Source organism: Mandrillus leucophaeus, unplaced genomic scaffold (assembly GCF_000951045.1).
Source record: "Mandrillus leucophaeus isolate KB7577 unplaced genomic scaffold, Mleu.le_1.0 Scaffold228, whole genome shotgun sequence".
NCBI lineage: Eukaryota > Metazoa > Chordata > Mammalia > Primates > Cercopithecidae > Mandrillus > Mandrillus leucophaeus.
The window spans coordinates 1628037-1650371 of NW_012102343.1; the positions used below are offsets into that span (position 1 = coordinate 1628037).

Sequence of the window (22335 nt, forward strand, 5' to 3'; positions counted from 1 at the left end):
CTACTAGTATGTATCAACAGGAAATGGTTAGGGATGCACTGATACTATCAGACAGAATGAAGCCAACTGGCTATACAATCTATAACTATGTGGCCAACAATATAATGCTCAGAGTATATGATAATCTGACCTTTCAACTGAATCCCAAGAAAAAGGAAAGCAAGACTAGTCATGCTTCTTGGCTTCATGTAGTTCCCTTGCCAACTAACTTGCCTTCTAATTTATATATCCTAGTTGTGGCTGTACAGGCAATACTCTGCTGCAACAGACAAGGCAGTGAATAATATTAAGATGATAATATTAACAATATTATGGTAATACCATTATTGAGAGACTACTACAAACTAGACAGGCACATTACATATATGGTATTTTTTAGCCTCACTAACACCATTCAAGGAAATTATTATCATTATCAATTTATATATGAGAAAAATGGGGCTCAGAGATGTAAAGTAACTGACCAAAATCACAGATAGTAAAAATGAAGCTATAACTCCAATTAAAGCCTGACTCCAAGTCATATATACACACACATACATACACACACACACACACATATATACACACAACATATATATATACACATATTTCTTGAGACAGAGTCTCACTCTGTCACCCAGGCTGGAGTGCAGTGGCACGATCTCCGCTCACTACAACCTCTGTCTCCTGGGTTCAAGTGATTCTTGTGTCTCAGCCTCCTGAGTAGCTGGGATTACAGGCATGCGCCACCATGCCTGGCTAAGTTTTGTATTTTTTAGTAGAGATAGGGTTTCACCACGTTGGCCAGGCTGGTATCGAACTCCTGACCTCAGGTGATCCGCCCGCCTCAGCCTCCCAAAGTGATGGGATTACAGGCATGAGCCAACATGCCCAGCCTCTGACTCCAAGTCATTTTTCTTCCACTATACTATTTAGGGGAATTAGATGATATACTAGAACAACCTTCAGGATTTAGAAAAATGAATTGGTCTTATGAAAGGGCAATACCTTACATTTGCGTTTTTCATATACATTATGAGAGAATCTCTGTATGGGGAATATATATTGTTACCATGTTATAGATAATGAAACAGAGGATCAAAGAGATGAAGTGATTTGCCTAAATTCTCACACCTGGTTGGTAGAGGCAACTGGATGTGAATCCACTTTAGCCCCTCAGTGTGCTCCATGGACCAGCAGCATCAGCATCACCTGGGAGCTTGTTAGAAACACAGAATATCAACCCTGCCCCCCAAAAAAATCTGCATTTCAACAAGATGACTTTGTATGTGTATTAAAGTTTGAGAAGCACTGCTTTATATAAGGTTGTACTTTAATTTACTTAAAAAAAGAAAAAAAGACTTAAAGGGATTCATTGTCTATAAAGCAATGACAATCTTTATTTTTTAACAGATAAACTTTTTTTTTCCTCTAGTTAATGAATATTTTTAACACCCACAATGTGTTAGGTATTGTAGAAAATAAAGCAAACATTTGGAAGGGTTTTAGATTACCTGGCAAAACCACAGCTATATAAAAAAAGTTAAGTACAATAAAGTGATACTGGTGCTATGTCAGAAGTGTTTACAAAGATAGAATAAAGGCATAAAAAAGTAACAATTTAGGAAAAGGCCTAAATATGCTGGGCATGGGGGCTCACACCTGTAATCCTAGCATAGGCTGAGGCAGAAGGATCACTTGAGGCCAGGATTTTGAAACCAGCCTGGGTAACATAGTGAGAACCCATCTCTACAAAAAATAGCCAGGTGTGGTGAGGCATGCCTGTAGTTCAAACTACTCAGGAACTGAGGCGGGATGACTGCTGGAGCACAGGAATTTGAGACTGCAGTGAGCTATGATCATGACACTGCACTCCAGGCCTGGGCAACAGAGTGAGACCCAGATAAAACAATTGTCTTTTGCTCCCTTCCATTCTGTTCACTAGATTTGCATCCTTTTACACGTTTCCAAGAAAGTGATGCAGTAGTTGCATGATCATCTGGCTGCTGTTAATAATGTTCCAATTCCTACTGCTTGAAAAAGTGAACCATCATGTTCCATTTTTTGCTTTTAAGAGATGAACTTTTTAATTTAATTTTAATTTTTTTTGAGACAGGGTCTTGCTCTGTTGCCCAGGCTGGAGTACAGTGGTGCAATCTTGGCTCACTGCAACCTCCACCTCCTGGGTTCAAGCAATTTTTGTGCCTCAGCCTCTCGAGTAGCTGGGATTACAGGGGCACGCCACCACACCCAGCTAAGTTTTGTATTTTTAATGGAGATGGGGTTTCACCATGTTGGCCAGGGTGACCTCAAGTGATCCACCCACCTCGGCCTCCCAAAATGCTGGGATTACAGGCATGAGCCACTGCGCCTGGCTGGGTCGATAGCATTTTAATAATAGATTACTAATCTTGTACCTGAATACAGGTTATTTTTGCCAGAAATCAGAAGCCTGGGAATAGAGTTGATCTGCTTAGTCAGGCTGTACCATTTGCAACCTGCTAAATGCAATACAGGGATAATATGCCAACTTACTGTAGCATCAAACGTCCTCTTCAAGGTAAGGAGTTCAAAAATGACACAGCCTACTGCCCAGATATCAGACTTGAAATTGTACTTCACTCCTTGACAGAGCTCTGGAGACATGTAATATGGGGTTCCCACAAGCTGAGCAACAAAGAAACAATCAAAGAATAACTTCTTTTCTGAGGTAACTATGTTAACATTTCAACAGCTTAATTAAATTTCCCAGGAACTAGTGATAACAACTATAAAACATTCATCAGCAGATTCCAAAATGGTTTTTATGAGATGATGCCACTATGGAAAGAAATCTTATTCATATCAAATCTCTTGGGTCAATTATAAAGGGACAATCTCTGTGATAAAGGAACTGTGGTAACTTGAGGGGCTCAATAGCTGTGTGATTCCTAGATCACAGAGGCTTCAGGCGTTCAAGGCCTGCTGAAGACTTTACACATACTTAAAGACATACTTAGTAAAAGTTCACCAATGGGAAAAAAACCCAAACACTGGCAGTGGGGAGATGGTAACTGAATCATGGAATTAGATGTTCTAACTAAAATACACGTAATGAAACTTTTAAAATGGCCCAATTTGGCATCTGTTACGCTAACACAACTAGTGAATTTCTTTTGAATTTGAAAAAGATTTTCTGACTTCAAAAATAAACTTGGAAATAAAAATATCCTAAGAAGTCATGCCTCTCCCAAGATGAGATACAATGAAGGCCCTAGCAGCTCTAATAAAACTCATAGTCAGCTTTAATCAGCAAAGCAAAGCAAATTTCAGATGGCTTACATGGCTTTTATAAATTTTCATATCATTCCTTCTTTGCATTTAACTAGCTAAAAAAAGTTAAGTCTTGGTTTTATCAGATTGTTCTTGATGAGAAAAATCCATATAAAGACATGATTGCTTCTTCAGAAGCTCACTTTGGCCTCCATCATAGAAATATCTGAGTCCCTGAAGCAGAGACTCCAAACCCTAAACATCTAAATTGCTTGCAGACAAATCTTGACATTATTTAAAAAAAAAAAAAAAAAAAAAAAAATTATTGGCCAAAATCAGTTTTCAAGTTCTTTTAAGGATACAGCATTGTGAAACTAGAATAATAACTGGGTTTTATAATTCCTAAAAGGATAAGATTACTATCCCAAAGATCAACTTATGTCTACTCTTTACCAATGATCTTTCTCAAAATCATGTGAGAGGGGAACCCTGTGCAGTTCAGACTGTGTATAATATTAAAGAATAGATTGTTCTCTGAGCATCAGCCTTCACTTGTAATATAGGAGTTCTCTTTGAACCAGAAGCATTCAAAGAAAAAACAAAAAGAGATGTCTAACACCTTGAGCTCAAACATTAAATAAGAGATAAAGTGAAATCTACTAAAGACCCTAACCTGGACAAAACAGTAAAGCATCTTGTTGCTTTTAGATTAAGTCCCTAATCAGTATTGGAAAAAGGTTATGAGGTCAGAGGTGTAACGTGGGCAATGACTTAAATGCCTGCTAGTGGGCCCAGGAAAAAGACTTCTGAAGACATTCATTAAAAGTATGGAAAACTTGAAAGAATACTGAGAAAAGTATGAAAGATTTAGGGAGTATAGTTATATTTCCCAGTACTAGAAAAGAAAATAAAAATTAAGACAAGGGCAACACATACCGTCTCAGCCATGGAATACTCAGAATTAAGTTTCTTTGCTAGGCCATAATCTCCAAGTTTTATCAGGTTTGCCTTGGTCAGAAAAATATTTAATGTCTTTATATCTCTGAAAAAAAAAGATGCTGCAAATTAAGTTCACACAGATAATTGTTTTATTTCATCCCCCGTCTTGCCCAGGATTATTACAGAATAAAAATGAGTGTGGGCCGGGTGCAGTGGCTCACATCTGTAATCTCGGCACTTTGGGAGGGCAAGGCAGGAGGATTGCTTGAGGCCAGGGGTTCTAGAGCAGCCTGGGCAACATAGTATGACCCCATCTCTACAAAAAATGAATTAGTCAGGCGTGGTAGCAAACACTTGTAGTCCTAGCTTCTCGGGAGGCTAAAGCACCTAAGAATCAGTTAAGCCCAGGAGGCTGAGGCTGCAGTGAGTCATGACTGCACCACTACATTCTACCCTGGCCAACAGGGTGAGACCCTGTCTCAAAAACTAAAATAAAATAAAAAAAGAGTGTTACCATTGCTCATATTCTGTCCTAAACATCCCACAGTGGTCGTCACTTTCCCATGGTGTTTAACACTGAAGTGGGGACTTTAAAGGAGTGAAGGCAGAGAATTAACTTCATCCTCTAGGGCTTCACAGCATAGAAATATCTCCCATACTACTGAAGCTATTAGGAAAAGTTGAGAGGGTCAGATGAGGAAAATGGTGCTCTAGGTAACCATAATTCCCATAAGATACCACAGCTCTTCAACTATCACTTATGCCTTGAATTAAATGATATCAAGGCAACTTTAACTAACTTGGTTGGTGTCAAAGTTTCAAATAATCTGTTAAGGCAAGAGAAGAGGTCCCCACAACGATATGATTAGGCCATTTAGTCATCTAAATAAAATCACAGGCTATTTTTCTAAAGATTAATTGACCATATGTAAAACAAAATGAACTGTGCCTGGTTCACTATGGCTTCCTTATTGAAAGATGTGAATAAACCAGAACAATATACTTTGTTACTTTTAAAAGAAAATAACAACATGCAACAGAAGCCATTCAATAGCTATCCAGAAATATATGTTAACTGAATGAACAAACCAATAAAAAAAGAAATCTTAGTGTATTATAATTAATCTCTGGCACTAGTCAATGACTCACTTAAGAAGGGTATAATGATGTGAAAATGTTACTGAGATGGTTCTCTTCTATAGCTAGAAATGAATGGAAATGTGCTTGTTTTTAAAGATCTGGTAAATTTGTACAATTAACCGTACAAAGTGAAGAGGTTTTTATTTAAATTAAAAGCGCTTAATTATAGAATTAAAAAGAATTGCCAATTATTACTGCTGTGAATCTTACCAAATACTACTTCTCATAGTGCTTTCTAGGCTTTACTGATGAATTAACAAACTGAATTCTAAAATTTTTGTCTGTAAAATGACTAAGTAGTACTTGGCTACTGAGGAGATTCTTCCTAGATCATAAACATGGTTTAACTTCAGGGAGTGAAAATAACATTCCTCATTATTTTCCTTTCCTAATGATATAAATGGAAAAACTCTTGGCTGCTTAATCAAGAAAATAAAAGTGTTGTTGGGGGGTATCCAGGGTAGGGGCTGAATTGGTAGAGAAGAATCCATCCATAAATTTTTTTACTTTTTACCTATGAAGGATTCCAGCTTTATGGATACAGCTCACTGCTGAAACAATCTGAAATAGGTACCACACCACCATCTGCAGAGAAAAAATAAATATTTGGATTAGAAACAAAAAGCTCCATTTAAGTAAATACACACACATACACAAACAAACAAAACAAAGAAAGCTGCAACCAGAAGTTATGATTCAACATGACTTGACATCTCTTCCTTGCAGGTTGAGTAGGCAAAGAAAAGTGAAGGGGTAAAAAAACACAAAAAACAGGTTCCTCATAAAATCGTTCCAATGTCATTATAATATATAGTATGGTAAAGCAGACATGTGGAAAAACTCAGGAAGAATGCAAAGTTATAGAAAACTGGGCATACCAGTATGCAGTAATAGAACCAGGAAAGAAAGCCCACAGAGAATCATGATGTGGAGGTAAAACGTTTAGGAAGCAGCTATAGACAGCTTCCTTGTTAGAGGTTTCCTTTCTCATGAATATCAGAGCCTGGAAGGAGTCTGAACAAAAGGAAAAAAACACTCTTCATTATTGGAAGAGTAAATACAGAACTAAAATGCAAGAATTACAACACTGCAATTCTAACTTCCTTCCATAGAAATATGAATTACCTCTTCCTCAAACAACTTGTCCTTCTGACGAAGGATTTTGTCATACAGGTTCCCTCCTGCAATTAAACAAGACACAGGTTTGAATTGCTTAATACAGATCAAAGCTTGGCTCCTGTTACAGGGTTTTTTAGGTGACACAAGCAAATGAAGGATTCTGCTTTCTCTCCATAGGCAACTACTTCTTTTGACTTTTCACATGGGCACAAAACTCTTCCCATCTCTCAAGGACTGCATCAGAAATATTCTTCAAAGATCTCCCTAACACAAGAGTCTTAATAAAAAAAAGACATTTTAAGAAAAGATGTGAGTAAAGACCATTCTTGTTGTTCCCAACAAGTATATTCAAAATCAGATTTCTTTTCTAGAATTCTCCTTTAGGAACTCTGTAATATTTTTGTAACAACTCTCCCAGTTGTGACTACTATAACATTTGGATTAGGCTGGGCACAGTGGCTCACGCCTATAATCCCAGAACTTCGGGAGGCTGAGGTGGGCAAATCGTTTGGGTTTGGGAATTCAAGACCAGCCTGGGCAACACAGCAAAACCCTATCTCTACCAAAAATACAAAAAATTAGCCAGGTGTGGGGGCACGTGCCTGTGGTCCCAACTAATCAGGAGGCTGAGGTGGGAGGATCGCCTGAGCCTGGCAGGCGGAGGTTGCAGTGAGCTGAGATCGCACCACTGCACTCCAGGCTGGGTGACAGTGAGAGTCTATCTCAGGAAAAAAAGAAAAAAATTGGATTACACCTGTGATACAATGTTTTGTATTTATAGGGTATATATTGACAAACTTTCTACTTCACACCGAAAAATTTCCCAAAATTTAGGGTCTACCCCTAGACTGTTTCCTATCATTACTCTCTTTACTAATTCCTTCCTGTGGAATAAGTGTGAATTTACTTCTCTCTTTCCTTTATCTAGTAATACAGACCGCAAGTAATCATGGTTCATCTTACATCCCACCTGCAACTATAACTTACACTTTAGCCCTGGGTAAGTTTTTACTTCTTTTCCCCTGCAACTTAGTAACTCAGTTTCAACAAATGTATCATTTGTTCTAGTTCTTCCTAATCACAAAAGAAGTTAATGTCCTAGGGCTTCTCCTACTTCGAAAATTTTTAACAGAATCTTGTATATGGCACTGATCACCAATGATCATAATATACAAGAGTTTACACAAGAAAGTTATAAGGGATGAACATGCTGGAACCTCTTTAGCACGCAGTTCAGAAAAGGGCTTTGGAGGTTCTCTTGTGCAATAAGATGATTAACAGCTAGTACAGTATGTAGCAAACACTTTCTACCTACCAAATACTATGCATGTAATATAACAATCCTAGAAAGTAGGTACTGTTATCAATAAACTTTTCTTTTTTGAGATGGAGTTTCGCTCTGTCACCAGGCTGCAGTGGCATGATCTCCACTCACTGCAACCTCCAACTCACTGGTTCAAGCGATTCTCCTGCCTCAGCCTCCCCAGTAGCTGGGATTATAGGCACGCGCCACCATGTGCAGCTAATTTTTGTTATTTTTTAGTAGAGACAGAGTTTCCCCATGTTGGCCAGGATGATCTCGATCTCCTGACCTCGTGATCCGCCCAACTCAGTCTCCCAAAGCATTGGGATTACAGGCGTGAGCCACCATGCCCAGCCTTTTTTTTTTTTTTTTGAGACAGGGTCTGGCTCCATCGCCCAGGCTGGAGTGCAGTGGTCTGAGCTCACTGCAACTACTGCCTCCCTGTCTCAAGCCATCCTCCCTCCTCAGCCTCCCAAGTAGCTGTGACTACAGGTGCACACCGCCACACCCAGCTAATTTTTTGCATTTTTGGTAGCAACAGTGTTTTACTATGTTGCCTAGGCCTTCCTCGAACTCCTATGCTCAAGTGATCTGCCTGTCTTGGTTTCCCAAAGTGCTGGAATTCCAGGCGTGCACCACTGTCCCTGGCCAACAAACTCATTTTAAAATGAGGAAACTGCTGGGTGCGGTGGCTTAAGCCTGTAATCCCAGCACTTTGGGAGACAGAGGTGGGCGGATCACCTGAGGTCAGGAGTTAGAGACGAGCCTGGCCAACATGGCAAAACCCTGTCTCTACTAAAACTACAAAAATTAGCTGGGCGTGGTGGCGCATGCCTGTAATCCCAGCTACTCAGGAGGCTGAAGCAGGAGAATTGTTTGAACCCAGGAGGCGAAGGTTGTGGTGAGCAAAGATGGCACCGCTGCACTCCAGCCTGGGCAACAAGAGTAAAACTTTGTCTCAAAAAAATAAATAAATAAAAATAAAGTGAGGAAACTGAGGCACAGAGAAGTTAAGTTTCTTGCCATGGTTATAGAGCTAGAAAGTAGACAAACTTGGGTTTAGAGTCTATTTTCTTTAACAACTAGGCTATACTGCTATCTTACAAGCAAAATGATCTGAAGAAATCAGGGATCAGATAAATAGCGCCATGCTTTACCATATACCACTTTCACTCAGTTATGATCTTTGGACTACTTTTCAATAGGATAGCTTTAGCTGAAGACAATATAAATAAATATCACCTACAAGATATTATTAAATACCGTATCAAGCACTGCCAAGCCACATTCTGGTTAACTAATGTCATTTCATGAAAAAAAAAAACTTGAAAAATAAATGTAAAATCCAACCGAAGAAAAGATAGTTTGAAAATGGAACTATAATCACAAGAGAAAATTTGGATATGCAGGGGAAAATCCCTCTCCTTATTTCGTTAACCACTTCAAAATTCTCCAAGGCCTGAAAAGTTTCTCTTAAACTTGAGACATTCATTTAAAGTTTTTATCACTGTATATGTCTCTTCTTATATTCTTCTCCTCAAGGTAACTATGAGTCTACGAAAGTCTTGCTGGAGAAAGTCCCACTGAACTCTATCTTACCATTACAATATTCCAGCTCAATCAGCAGGGTGGTATTGTCCATGAAGTGATTGTAGTAGGCAATAATGTTGTCATGCTGCAGCAGTGCCAGAATAACAATCTCATTCAAGGCATCACGACGTTCCTTCTCAGACAGCCGGGTCAAATCAACTTCCTTCCACACAACCAGTGAGTCATCCTAAACACAGTAACAGAGGTATCGTGCTTTTCCTCTTGCCTGGCAGCAAATGAATCCACACCTAGATTTGTAAGCCTAGAAGCAAAACTACCTAAGAGGAGCAGAGACTGACTCCTCTTATTTTTTCCTTTTAACAGACTTCAAAGGTTATGTGTACAATTTAGCATTATAATTTATCGCAAGACAGGGGAAGTAAAGCATTATGACGTCGTTGTCACACTCAATTTGCATGATGTCAGTTCCAGGTAAAAATATGGGCTGGGCATAGGTCTCAAAAAGATTCTATTGAGGATACTATGACAGACTGCTAATCATGATGGTGATTATGGCAGGGCAAGAACACGTGAGAGGTAGAGAACTGGGGAGCAATTATCTATAGTCGGTCACAGCTTCTAAAATGAAAATACTAAACTTGCCTCTAGTTTTATAAATTTAGACTTCCCTAGTTTTATAAATTTAGACTTACCCTTTCTGGATAAGTCATGCCCCCTTTTGCAACTCTATAATCTCTCACACTTTTATGTATCACATTTTCTTCCATTCCTGAAAACTTACCTGTAGCTCCTGATGTCTACTATCTCTTTTTTTTTTGAGATAGAGTACAGTCATAGCTCATTTCTGCTCTGAACTCCTGGGCTGAAGCAATCCTCCTACCTCAGCTTCCCCAGTAGTTAGGACTACAGGCATTGCACTGCCACACTCCGCTAAATTTTTTTTCTTTTTTTTTTTTTTTTTAAAGAGATGGAGTATCACTGTGTTGCCCAGGCTGGTCTGGAACTCCTGGCCTCAAGCGACCTGACCACCTTGGCCTCCCAGGTGTTGGGATTACAGGCATGAGCCACTGTGCCTGGCCTCATTTTTTGCTGACACTGCTTCCTAGCCCAGGAGCATCTCCACCAATGTAACCCTCCCCATCCTTTTGAATGCCTCTGCCAAGCCTTTACAATGTTTTTGAAAAGACTCTGATGAACCTTTTACTGTAACCATGCCTTTAATTTTTAGACCCCATACACTGAAATATTTGTCCATTCTTTTCATATCTCTACATATACAACTTAATGCTATGTGTTTACTAACAATGGCCAACTTTTCCTATTGAAATATAAGCTTCTAGAGGAAAAGAGTGCTTCTGAACTTCTGTAAATTCACAGACCTAATAAATATTTGGTGATATGGATAACGCTATGCAATTTTTGAGAAGTGTAATCAAATTTAACTCAAAACAAACCCAGTAATCAAGTTCAACAGGATAATAATAAAAAGGCAATGGGCAAGATGTGAGACTTTAGTTCTAGTGCAAGATTTACTTATAACTTAAGTGAGCAAGTCACTTAAGTATACTTAGTTTCTCTAACTAAAATATAGAAATAACAATCCTTATCTCCTCTTTCTCATTTTGAGTGCAAAAAAGAAAACAGACTACTAAGAATAACTCTAACATCATACATTAACGTTGCATCAGGATAAAAAAGAACACTTAAAAATATTTTCTTGCAACCACTTCTCTCCTTCTCCATCTTTCAGTCTTAAAAGTATGCTGGCTTGGAACACACACCAGAACTGCAGATGGATGGATCACTTTCAGCAACCCCAGCAAGTTCTCATTAAATGTTTACCCTAAAGTAAGATTTTATGATCAAAACCAGTATATCGTTAGTTTTTGGAAGTAGAATCATCACTGCAGGGTTTTACACTAGTATATATTCTTAACTTGGGATTCCGTGATCCATGGATCTCTCCAAAGGATGTGCCTATGTGCAAATGTGTTGATGGAGGGGGTAAGATTACTTTGCTTATGTTAGGTTCTCAAAGGGGTCCTTGTGCCCCCCAAATTAAGAACTAATGGCTTAGAATATACCAACAGAGTACTTCCCATGCATAAACCCTGTAGGATAAACACTGATAAAGAACCAACACACAAAAATCTTCCCAATGAGCTTCAAGAAAAGCTTCCAACTGAGTGATCACAGCTGAACTTAAAGATAATGACACAAACTACGGAGGTGCCACCGGTGTGGGGATTTTGAAGCTATGCCCGTCCTCCTCACCCCGACCTTGGAGAACTATATATACAGTATGAGGGGAAGGAAGTTTTGGCAATACCTCACATTCGTATACCACTTTAATTTACAGAACAAGCGCCTTCGTTTCATTCTCAAGATAATCTTTAAAAAAAAAAGGATGATTTCAAGGTATTATCAGTAAGCCCATTTTACAGATGGGGAAGCTAAAGCTCAGAGACGGTTAGGTGACTTAGGCCAATCAAAAATGACTAGTTAGTCAAACCAATGATCTTGCCAATTTCTAGTGCCGATGAGGGGGAAGAGTGGTGAAGACCCTGACACATATATCCTGTGGGCGCCTAAAGCACTAAGCTCACGACGCTGAGAAAGCGGGGCCGGGAAGAAGGGACTCGGGGCGACCCGACAGCGCCAGACAGGACGGCCAGTGCCGAGGGCCGCTACCTCGGTGCGGCGGTACAGCGTGGCTTCCCCGAAGGCGCCGCGGCCCAGGACGCGGATGGGGATGTAGTGCAGCTCCTCCTGCTCCGCCGCGCCGCCGCCGGCTCGCGGCCCCTGACTAGCGCTAGGCCCCGGACTCGAGTCCCCGCAACTCCCGGACTCGCTCCCAAAGTCCGAGTTGAGGGAATCGCAGTGTCGTTCGTACTCGCCCAGCACCGACATGGCGGCGGCCGCGGGCCTTCGGGACCGGCCTGCGTATGGCCGGAGGCGCTGGCCGCGCTGCGTCCCGCTCGCTTCAGATGCCGGCCCGCGGTTCCGTCAGCCCAGCAACCCCGCGAAGCTCCATGGTGGCGCCTGCCCCCTGACCCGGAAGCAGTTGTCTGTGTTTCCGGCCCGGCTGAGTTTCCTCCGCCTTTGCTTGCCAGCTTGGCTAGTCTAGCGGCCAAGGCTTCCCGCTTTCGGGGAAGGCCTGCAAAGTGAGGCTTCGGGCTGGGATTGGCGGGCGCGTGGTGGGAACTGCGTGGAACCGAAGGGCTCCCACGGGAACAAGGGCATCACTGACAGTACGGCCTCTCGGGTCTGTTTACCTTCCTCTGCCTCCCTGGTCCGGTCCCCATACAACTTCGAGGTTCAGAGGTCGTCCAGTCTCATCTTGACCTCAGGTCTGTGACAAGAGGGTGATTGGGGAAGCATTCCCAGTGTACACCTTCTTTCACCTTCCAACGTTGGACAGCATTCTTTTTTAGAAAGATAGTATAGTAAAGATAATATGGCCGGACAAGCTGGCTTACGCCTGTAATCTCAGCATGTTAGGAGGCCGAGGTGGGCAGATCACCTGAGGTCAGGCGTTTGAGACCAGCCTGGCCAACTGTTGAAACCGCGTCTCTATAAAAATACAAAAATTATCCAGGCGTGGTGGCAGGCACCTGTAATCCCAGCTACTTGAGAGGCTGAGGCTGGAGAATCAATTGAATCCGGAAGGAGGAGGTTGTAGTGAGCCGAGATCGCGCCACTACACTCCAGCCTGGATGACAGAGCAAGACTTTGTCTCAAAAAAAAAAAAGTAATATAGACAGCCTAAATGTCCGCCTCCTGTCATCTCAGTCCCTGGTTCCAGTTCTTTCTCCCAGAGCCATCCTAAGTCCCTCCCTCTTCTACACAACTCCAAAAATATTTTAAGTCAACTCTCCTGACACTTTCCTTCTCACCCGTCTTTTTCCAGGTTCAGTTTATTCAGATTTTTCCAGATCTTTGACCATATGATCTCATGAAACACTGAGCATTCAGTGCCACACACTGGGAACAGGAGATCTGCAATAACATGCTCCCTACCGTTAAGTAGGAAAACAGCAATACGGTGAACAATAGGTGTTCCATCAGTTATGTGACCTTGGGCAACTTCTCATCTCCAAGCTTGTTTTTGAACTCTATAAAAGTTGTGAGAATATGGTCTACATCACAGACATAACAGCTAACATTTATTGAGTGTTATGTTCTGGGTACTATGCTAAAGGTTTTTCACGTATTATCCCACATTATTATGTATTATCCTATGTATTATCCTAACATTCCCATTTTACAGAAACAGAGTCACCTGAGTTACCTGCTTAATGTGAAAGACCTAGTAAGAGGGAGCTGGGAAGTTAAACCCAGCAATCTGAAAAAGCAGGATGTGATGGGGCTAAGAGAAAGCCATGTGACTAGCCGGGCGTGGTGGCTCAGGCCTGTAATTCCAGCACTCTGGGAGGCCGAGGTGGGTCGATCACTTGAAGCCTGGAGTTCCATTCCAGCCTGGCCCACATGGTGAAACCCTGTCTCCACTAAAAATACAAAAATTAGCGGGTGTGCACACACCTGTAATCCCAGCTACTTGGGACGCTGAGACACAAGAATTGCTTGAACCGGGGAGGCGGAGGTTGCAGTGAGCCAAGATCATGCCACTGCACTTGAGCCTGGGTAACAGAGCGAGAACCTGTCTCAAATAAATACATAAAAATGTGTCATGTGGATTTGTGAAAAGTTTCTACTTTAAGAGAGCTTACAATTCATGTAACAGAAAACCACCAGGCAATTAAAACAGTTTGTATAAGGGCTATAAAGTGCAAGATTCTAGAAAGGCATTTAGGAGGGGCATCTGTCCAAGCCAAACTTGCCATGTGAGTGCAGGCTCCCTGGAGGAATATACAAAATGTTAAGTCCAATGGTGGTTAAATAAACTAGAGACATCATTCCAGGTAGAGGCCATTCCATCTACATCCTCCTATTAATTAGAAGGCACTTTGAGGATAGGTATTGCCTCTTGTTTATCTAGATAAACTCGAGTTTAGTTTGGCTTAAATCTGTTAATTCTATTAACTGTTAATTCTATTATTCTTGGTTAATCTGTTAAACAGAAAAGATGCTCAATAGTTTCTCAGTTGAATGGGAAAAAAAAAATTACTTAAAATTGGGAATGTTGACTTTCAAAGAGGCTGAATAGATTTCAGCCAAAACTTAAAAATTTATTTTTTTCTGGCACCTTTGCAACGAGGAACTAGTTTTCTATAACTTGGTTGGCCTGAAACTGAATTGTTCTAATGATAATGCATGGATACTACAAGCTTAGAAGAAACATGTCCTATTACAGAGCAGACATTCCTGCCGAATTCTTCATTATACTGGATCTAACTGAAACTAATTGTCTTACCTTTGAATATTCATAAGTTCAAAAATAGTCAACATTTATTCTAATGGTATAACTTTTTTTTTTTTTGGAGACAGTCTCACTCTGCACCCAGGCTGAGTGCAGTGGCATGATCTCAGCTCACTGCAACCTCCACCTCCCAGGTTCAAGTGATTCTCATGCCTCAGCCTCCTGAGTAGCTGGGATTACAAGCATCTGCCACCACACCCAGCTAATTTTCATATTTTTAGTAGGGGGGGGGGGTTCTGCTATGTTGGCCAGGCTGGTCTCAAACTCCTGACCTCAAGTGATTGGCCTGCCAAAGTGTTGGGATTACAGGCGTGAGCCACTGCACCTGGCCAAGGTGTAAAGTTTTAAAGCGCCTTTGGCTGAAACCAAACTATTTCCACATTTTACTCTAACAAGTGAATGGTTAGAAGGCTATTTTGCAGAAGTTTCCAATTTGTGAATGGCAAATTCCCAGGGGCCATAGAGTTACTGTCAAGATGAAAGAACTTACCAAAGACCAACCCAAGTTTATACCCTTCACTGTCTGCCACAGTAGCCACTAGCTACATGTAGCTACTGACACTTGAATTGTGGCTAGTCTAATTTTAAGCTATCGATGTAGTATAGCTTGAAATACACACTGGATTTTCAAGACTTTACATGAAAAATGGAATACAAAACATCTCCTTAACCATTTTTATATTAACTATATGTTGAATAATATTTTCGGTATATTAGGTTAAATATACTACTAAAAATAATTTTTGGCTGGTCGCGGTGGCTCATGCCTATAATCCCAGCACTCTGGAAGGCTGAGGTGAACAGACCACGAAGTCAGGAGTTCGAGACCATCCTGGCCAACATGGTGAAACCCTGTCTACTAAAAATACAAAAATTACCTGGGTGTGGTGGCATGTGCCTGTAATCCCACCTACTCGGAGGCTGGAGAATCAGCAAATTTTTACCTGTTTTTACTTCTTTAATGTGATGCTAGAAAATTTAAAATTATACATGCATCTCAACATTATATGAGACACCACTGCAACAGACTGAATAAATGATTTATAAAGCATGTATTGGGCTGGGTGCAGTGGCTCATGCCTGTAATCCCAGCACTTTGTGAGGCTGAGGTGGGTGGATCACGAGGTTGGGAGTTTAAGACCAGCCTGGCCAACATGGTGAAACTCCATCTCTACTAAAAATACAAAATTAGCTGGGCATGGTGGTGCATGCCTGTAATCCCAGCTACTCAGGAGGCTGATGCAGAATTGCTTGAACCCAGGAGGCAGAGGTTGCGGTGAGCCAAAATGGCGCCATTGCACTCCAGCGTGGGCAACAAGAGAGAAACTCCGTCTCAAAAGAAAAAAAAATTATTCCCAAATAATGGGAACCACTACACTACAGACTATGGATTCATAATAAAATTTATGTGAGGGAGAACAGAGGTAAGAGGATAAATAAGAGTCCAGCCAGTCAGTGTGCAAAGCACTTCATATTGGCTCTTGGAAAGCTTTGTGAAAAATGTTCAACTGTAAGTGAAAGGAGAGGAGAAAAGGCCTTTACCTCCTGGAGTGGGGTTTTGCATTGGATATGATAGGCCTAAAAAGTGAGTCCTGAAGGGTCATATATTGGGGGGGGTCTTTTAGGCTTTTAGGAATGAAAGGCAAGGGAGACGGCTCTCTGTAGGAGTGATTCTATGTAGTTGCAATTTTAATTGCAAAAACCGCAATCACTTTTGAGCGAACCTGATAGTAACAGTTTCCAAAAGAGAGAAGATAGAATAAAATGCCTAGCTTACAGAACCATATTTGGTCTGAGGATGCAAAATTAAGGATTCTTAATTATATATACATATATATATATAAAATTTACATATATTACATACAAAAAATATAATCTTTTACTAGCTCATATAAACTATCGATCTGCAGTAACTGAAGAATAACAATATTTTTTCTCTAATTCATCAGGTATCATTTGCCATAATTTAAAATGGAGAAATATGGAAGAATTATCACCAATCCAGACATAGAAGTACTCAAGAGTAACAGAACATACACCTAAAATGGTTTCTGCTAGCCTTTATTTGAGAAAATTTACACAAAAATCCCCAATCCAACATTTACAAGTGAATCTGTATAAATCCCATATGCCTCTTTCCCAAACAAACCAAAAAATGGCTTTATGACAGGGGTCCATGACAATGGTATACAAGGCTTACTTAAACTGCATCATTCTCATTTATACAGACCATTTTGGATAATATGCTCAAAAATGGAGGAAAGCACATAACACCCCTGATTTTAAAGCTTATTTGCTCTTGTGTCAGTCTTTTGTCAAAGGCAAATACTTTTACTTTTTGGATAAAACCAAGGTATAATATCAATTAACTTTTAAACCAAAAGCACAAAATGTCCCAGTTGATAGGCATGAGTAAAGGGAAGGGACATGAAAGAATGTCATCTCCTACAAAGCTTAAGTTTAGGGTCACACTTGGGAACAAAAGCATCAACAACATAAAATATTCTCTTCTCCTATCTTCTTGACATTTTATCACATCAGAAGAACATAGCTAACAGAGTAGCTTTCATTGCTCCTAAAAAGGGGAAAGGCACCAGTCAGAAATAGGAAAGAAAATCTTGTTAGGTTAATGGTACATAATAGAATTTCACATTTAAAAGTTTAAAGATGGAGGCTGGGCATGGTGGCTCACGCGTGTAATCCCAGCACTTTGGGAGGCTGAAGTAGGCGGATCACTTGAGGTCAGGAGTTTGAGACCAGCCTGGCCAATATGGTGAAACTCTGTCTACTAAAAATACAAAAATTAGCCAGGCGTGGTGGTGTGCGCCTGTATTCCCAGCTACTCAGGAGGCTGAGGCAGAATTGCCTGAACCCAGGAGGTGAAGGTTGCAGCAAGCCAAGATAGCGCCATTGCACTCCAGCCTGGGCATCGCAGCAAGACTCTGTCCCCCCCCGCCCAAAAAAAAAAGTTTCAGGATGGATCTTAACCCACGTATTATCTTCTCTACTTGGATGCATCCTCTGTGACTTAGTATATGTAATACTACAGATAGACTTTCTCAACCTTTGCTGCCTATGCTAAGGATCTGCAGCCAGGTTCTCAGAAGCAGTACCTACCAATTCTCAACAGCAGATGGCAATGTTGTACAAGTTAATGACAGAGCTACTTTTATGCCACGAGAGGAAGATAAACAGAGTCAAAAGAGGGGGAAAAAACGGTTTGAGTTCATAGTAGCAGGAACATTAACAGAATAGCCTGAGATTTTAACAACATAACTCATTCCCTCTTCCACCTTTGTACTTTATCCAGGTCAACACATCAGGGTTCTCTAACAATTCCAGTATTCTGCTGCTTTACTGTAAGATACATGTAATTCTTGCGACTGTGATTAAACAAGCCCTGTAATAGTCAGCAGGGTTAAAAAGAGATTACAGAAAGGATAAATTCCTACCTACTTTCTTGGAAGATGTGGGAAAGATTTCAAGTCACAACATTTTTCATAACTTTATAAACATGGTCATTTATATCCACATTTTCTCTTATTTACATTAGTTTTGGCCCTTAGGCACCTCATACTCCTACAGTGATTATTGGCTTTGCCTTCTTAACATGTATTTTTAAGTATTTACTCTCTTAATGGCCCTCCTAGATGTCTATTTTATACATCGTATCTCTTAATTCTCTAGATGGAACACTGAAGGACAGGAATTAAGTGACTGGCCATGCAAGAGCTGGAAATTTGATTTATTTTTCCTTGGTATAAGTTATGTTAAAAATTCAAGCAACCACGTATCTAATAGAGGAATTTTATCTAGGACATATTAAAAAAAAAAAAACAACTCTCAAAACTCAATAGTAAAAAGAACAGGTGACCTAAATAGAAAACAGACAAAAGACATGAACAGACATTTCACCAAAGAGGATATATAGATGGCAAATCAGCACATGAAAAGATACTCAACATGATTGGCCATTGGAAAATGCAAATTAAAACCACATGTGGTGTCATTACACACATCTATGTGAATGGTTAAGATAAAAAATAGTAGTAATACCAAACGCTGGTGAGGATGTGAAGAAACTGGATCAATCATACATTGCTGTATGAATTGTATGAGTGGCTGTATGTAAAAGGTACAGCCACTCTGGAAAAAGAGTAGGGTAGTTTCTTACAAAAATATACGTGTTTACCATACAACCCAACAGTGCCCTTTTGAGCATTTATCCCAGAAAATGAAAATGTATGTTCACATAAAAACCTGTACATGAATGTTCATAGCAGCTTTATTAGTAAGGGCAAAAAACTGAAAACAACTCTTATGTCCTTTAGTGGGTGAATGGTTAAGCAAACTGTGGTACATCCATACCATGGAATACTACTCAGCAATCAAAAGGAACTGCCCAGACTTCACAACGATGCAACATATGCATGTGAGAAATCTGTACATACCCCCTAAATATATAAAAATTTTTAAAAGAAAAAAAGGAAGAAACTATTGATCCATGCAACAACTTGGATGGATTTCAAGGGAATTAGGCTGAATGAAAAAAAGTCAACCTCATAAGATTACGTTCTGTATGATTCTGTTCACACAACATTCTTGAAATGACAAAATTACAGAGATGGAGGACAGAACAGTGGTAGCCACAGGTTGGGGTGAGGGTATAAGAAAGGGATGTGACTGTGGCTGTAAAAGGGCAGCGAAAGGGATTCACGTGACAGAACTGTCTCTTGTGATGGTGGTCACATGAATCTACACATGTGATAATATTGCATATAATTAAATACACACACGAAAAAAGTTCAAGCAGTTAAGCACAAATATTTTAATTGTCTAAAATGACATTTTCTTTAAGCGTTATCTACAGTTCAAAGCTCACTTTTATGAGGTGTCACATCCATCACCATTTTAAGACATAAAATCATGAAAAGGTATCACCAGAAGCTACGTAAACATTTCAGCTAAGGGTAAAGAGAAAGTTAAGGGTGTTTTCACAAGGAAATTGAAAGAGGGCAATCCGAATGAAGTCAACATGGTCACACAAAAATCTTGGTAAAAGAACTAGAATGGAAGCCCAAGCTGCTGAGCAAGTGGGAGAAAAGAAAACATACTCCAAACAGATCACACAAGGGAACCCAGGACAAATGCTGACTTTGGCATTATCTAGGTAACCCCTATTTTTTTTGTCATAGGTGACTCTAATAATAGACCTATTGTTGCAAAACCAGTCAAAATCCTACCAAATTAAAAAGTCCCTCATTGATTTGTTGGGTGTAGGTGGTACCCCATGTCCTCCCACACCAAAAGAGATCAGTTCTGGCAAGAAAGCTCCAACATGCCTTGATGGTGCTGTTGGTAGGATGCCTTAGGCCAGGCACGTCCCAGCGATGTTCTGCTGGCTGAGGTACAAGGTGGGAGGAGAATATGCCTCATTCATTACTCAATCAACTTCTTGGCCTTGAAGAAGCGTCGTAGGTAGAAGACCTGCCAGGTGGCTAGTCCAATGAGGCAGAACATTGAAAAGATGCTGAAGTATAGGACCCGAGTGTTTGTTGACTCTAAAAAAAACCAAAACATTGTAAACATAATGAGTGAGCCCCCTCAGCTGGCTAAACAATGGCAGGGGAGGGATGTAAAGGCAATTAATTAACTTCACTCTGTCCCTAGGTCTAATAGTAGGATTTCAGATAATTTTTTTTTTAAGCTCATTATCCTGGCTGGGCGTGGTGGCTCACGCCTGTAATCCCAGCACTTTGGGAGGCTGAAGCAGGCGGATCATGAAGTCAGGAGATCGAGACCATCCTAGCTAACTCTGTCTCTACTAAAAATATGAAAAATTAGCCAGGCATGGTGGCACGCGCCTATAGTCCCAGCTACTTGGGAGGCTGAGGCAGCAGAATCGCTTGAACCCAGGAGGCGGAGGTTGCGGTGAGCCAAGATCACACCACCGTACTCCAGCCTGAGCCACAGAGCGAGACTCCATCTCAAAAAAAAAAATAAATAAAAGTTCATTATCCTATATATAAATGTTGAAAATAACAAAGATTGCTGCTATCAATTTGATATGGGTATAGACTAATTGAGGATGCTGTCAACTGCCTATCACAGTAGCAATTTCTACTCTCTTGAAAATCTAACAAGGCTCATTTACCTTTAGCAGCAACAACAGCGAAGTAAGCAATTTCCCTTCCATATACCCGCCTTGGCAAAACTGAGAAAAGGATACACCAGAATTGAAAGTTTGGAGACTGTCTCATTTATGGGTCACTTAAGAAATAAAGAGTCGCCTTCCCCCTCACCGTTGGTATCACGCATCTCCTCTTCTCTCTTCTTCATGTAGGCAAAATCATTAACAATAGATTCTGAAAGGTCTTCTAGGCGTCGCAGCTCTACCTCTAACGGTTTGAGCTTCTCAACTTTTGCAATCTGGAAAAGAATGGAATATTTTCAGCTCTCTGAAAACATCGCTTCAGTCAAGAACATAAAGAAGGCAACAGAAGAGTCTTTTTTAAAGTTTCACCAGATTTAAATTCTCTCCCATCAATCATCCTAACATATTTTAAAATTTGGGCTTGTTTCTTTCCCTATAGACTGTATCTTTCCATTTCAGACCTTTTTTAATACTTTGACTAAAATCTCTTTACAAGTAATATAATAACTGCAGGCTATAAAGCAAGATATACTATTGTCTCAAGATTTTTTACTTTTTTTTTTGAGACAGAGTCTTACTCTGTTGCCCAGACTGCAGTGCAGTGGCATAGTCTTGGCTCACTGCAGGCTTGACCTCCTGGGCTCAAGCAATCCTCTTGCCTCAGCATCCCGAGTAGCTGGGACCACAGTCATGCAGCGCCACACCCAGCTAATTTTTTTTGTAGAGATGGGGTTTTGCCATGTTGCCCAGGCTGGTCTCCAACTCCTAAGCTCAAGCAATCTGTCCGCCTCAGCCTCCCAAAGTGTTGGGACTACAAGTGTGAACCACCATGCCCAGCTGATTTTTGACTTTAGTAAAGCACTTTACTTTGCCCTTCCACTCATGTCTAAGAAGTAAACAACATTATTAATATAATAAATGTGAGTCATATTAGGTCAAACCTGGTTTTAGAAGAAAAACCACTAAATTCATTAAACCTTTGACAGTACATATGAATGTGAGCATGTGTTATTATAGCATTAAAGTAATACTTCAAAATACACAATTAGAGAATTCTGGTTTGTTCATATAAATCCTACAACAACTTTTAAGGTTTAGTATCAGAGCTCAGATGTGAGAAAACTGCACTGAATTTTTAATGTATTTTTTTTTCTTTTAGAATGACACAGTTATCAAAAGAAATCTCCAAGGAATTCCCTGTATGCTGAGGAATGAAGAATGTCAGAAAGAAATTAACTGTCTTCTGTTCTCAAGTTAGATACCTAAGAAAACTCTTAAGAGTATCTAATAACTAGAGGCATCTATCACACCAAAGATTGCACTATTCTATGTTTTTTTTCTTATCAATCTTAGATTATGCTTTGCTTTAAAATGGGATACACCACCAGAGCTTTCCAGATTTTTTTTTTTTTTTTTTTTTTTGAGATGGAGTCTCGCTCTGTTGCCAGGCTAGAGTGCAATGGCACGATTTTGGCTCACTGCAACCTCCACCTCCCAGGTTCAAGTGATTCTCCT

General features: G+C 40.3%; 2 protein-coding genes across 6 annotated transcripts in view; both read right to left on the reverse strand.

Annotated features, from left to right (window-relative positions):
- NEK9 (NIMA-related kinase 9) overlaps positions 1-12355 on the reverse strand; it is a 56725-nt gene extending 44370 nt beyond the window's left edge. For both annotated transcript variants that reach the window (XM_011981552.1, XM_011981550.1), the window contains exons 1-6: positions 11978-12355; positions 9335-9512; positions 6439-6494; positions 5828-5898; positions 4171-4276; positions 2518-2649 (exon numbers count right to left, since the gene is read on the reverse strand). In XM_011981552.1, coding sequence (XP_011836942.1) covers positions 2518-2649; positions 4171-4276; positions 5828-5898; positions 6439-6494; positions 9335-9512; positions 11978-12196 — 762 coding nt within the window. In that variant the 5' untranslated portion in view covers positions 12197-12355. The remainder of the gene's footprint in view (positions 1-2517; positions 2650-4170; positions 4277-5827; positions 5899-6438; positions 6495-9334; positions 9513-11977) is intronic.
- A 4357-nt stretch (positions 12356-16712) lies between these two features.
- TMED10 (transmembrane emp24-like trafficking protein 10 (yeast)) overlaps positions 16713-22335 on the reverse strand; it is a 45612-nt gene continuing 39989 nt past the window's right edge. The window contains exons 4-5 of one of the 4 annotated variants that reach the window (XM_011981553.1): positions 20969-21095; positions 16713-20227 (exon numbers count right to left, since the gene is read on the reverse strand). In XM_011981553.1, the coding sequence (XP_011836943.1) occupies positions 20106-20227; positions 20969-21095 (249 nt within the window). In that variant the 3' untranslated portion in view covers positions 16713-20105. Of the gene's footprint in view, positions 20228-20870; positions 21096-22335 lie in introns of all 4 variants that reach the window. The other 3 variants (XM_011981554.1, XM_011981555.1, XR_001006258.1) reach the window with 3 other exon arrangements.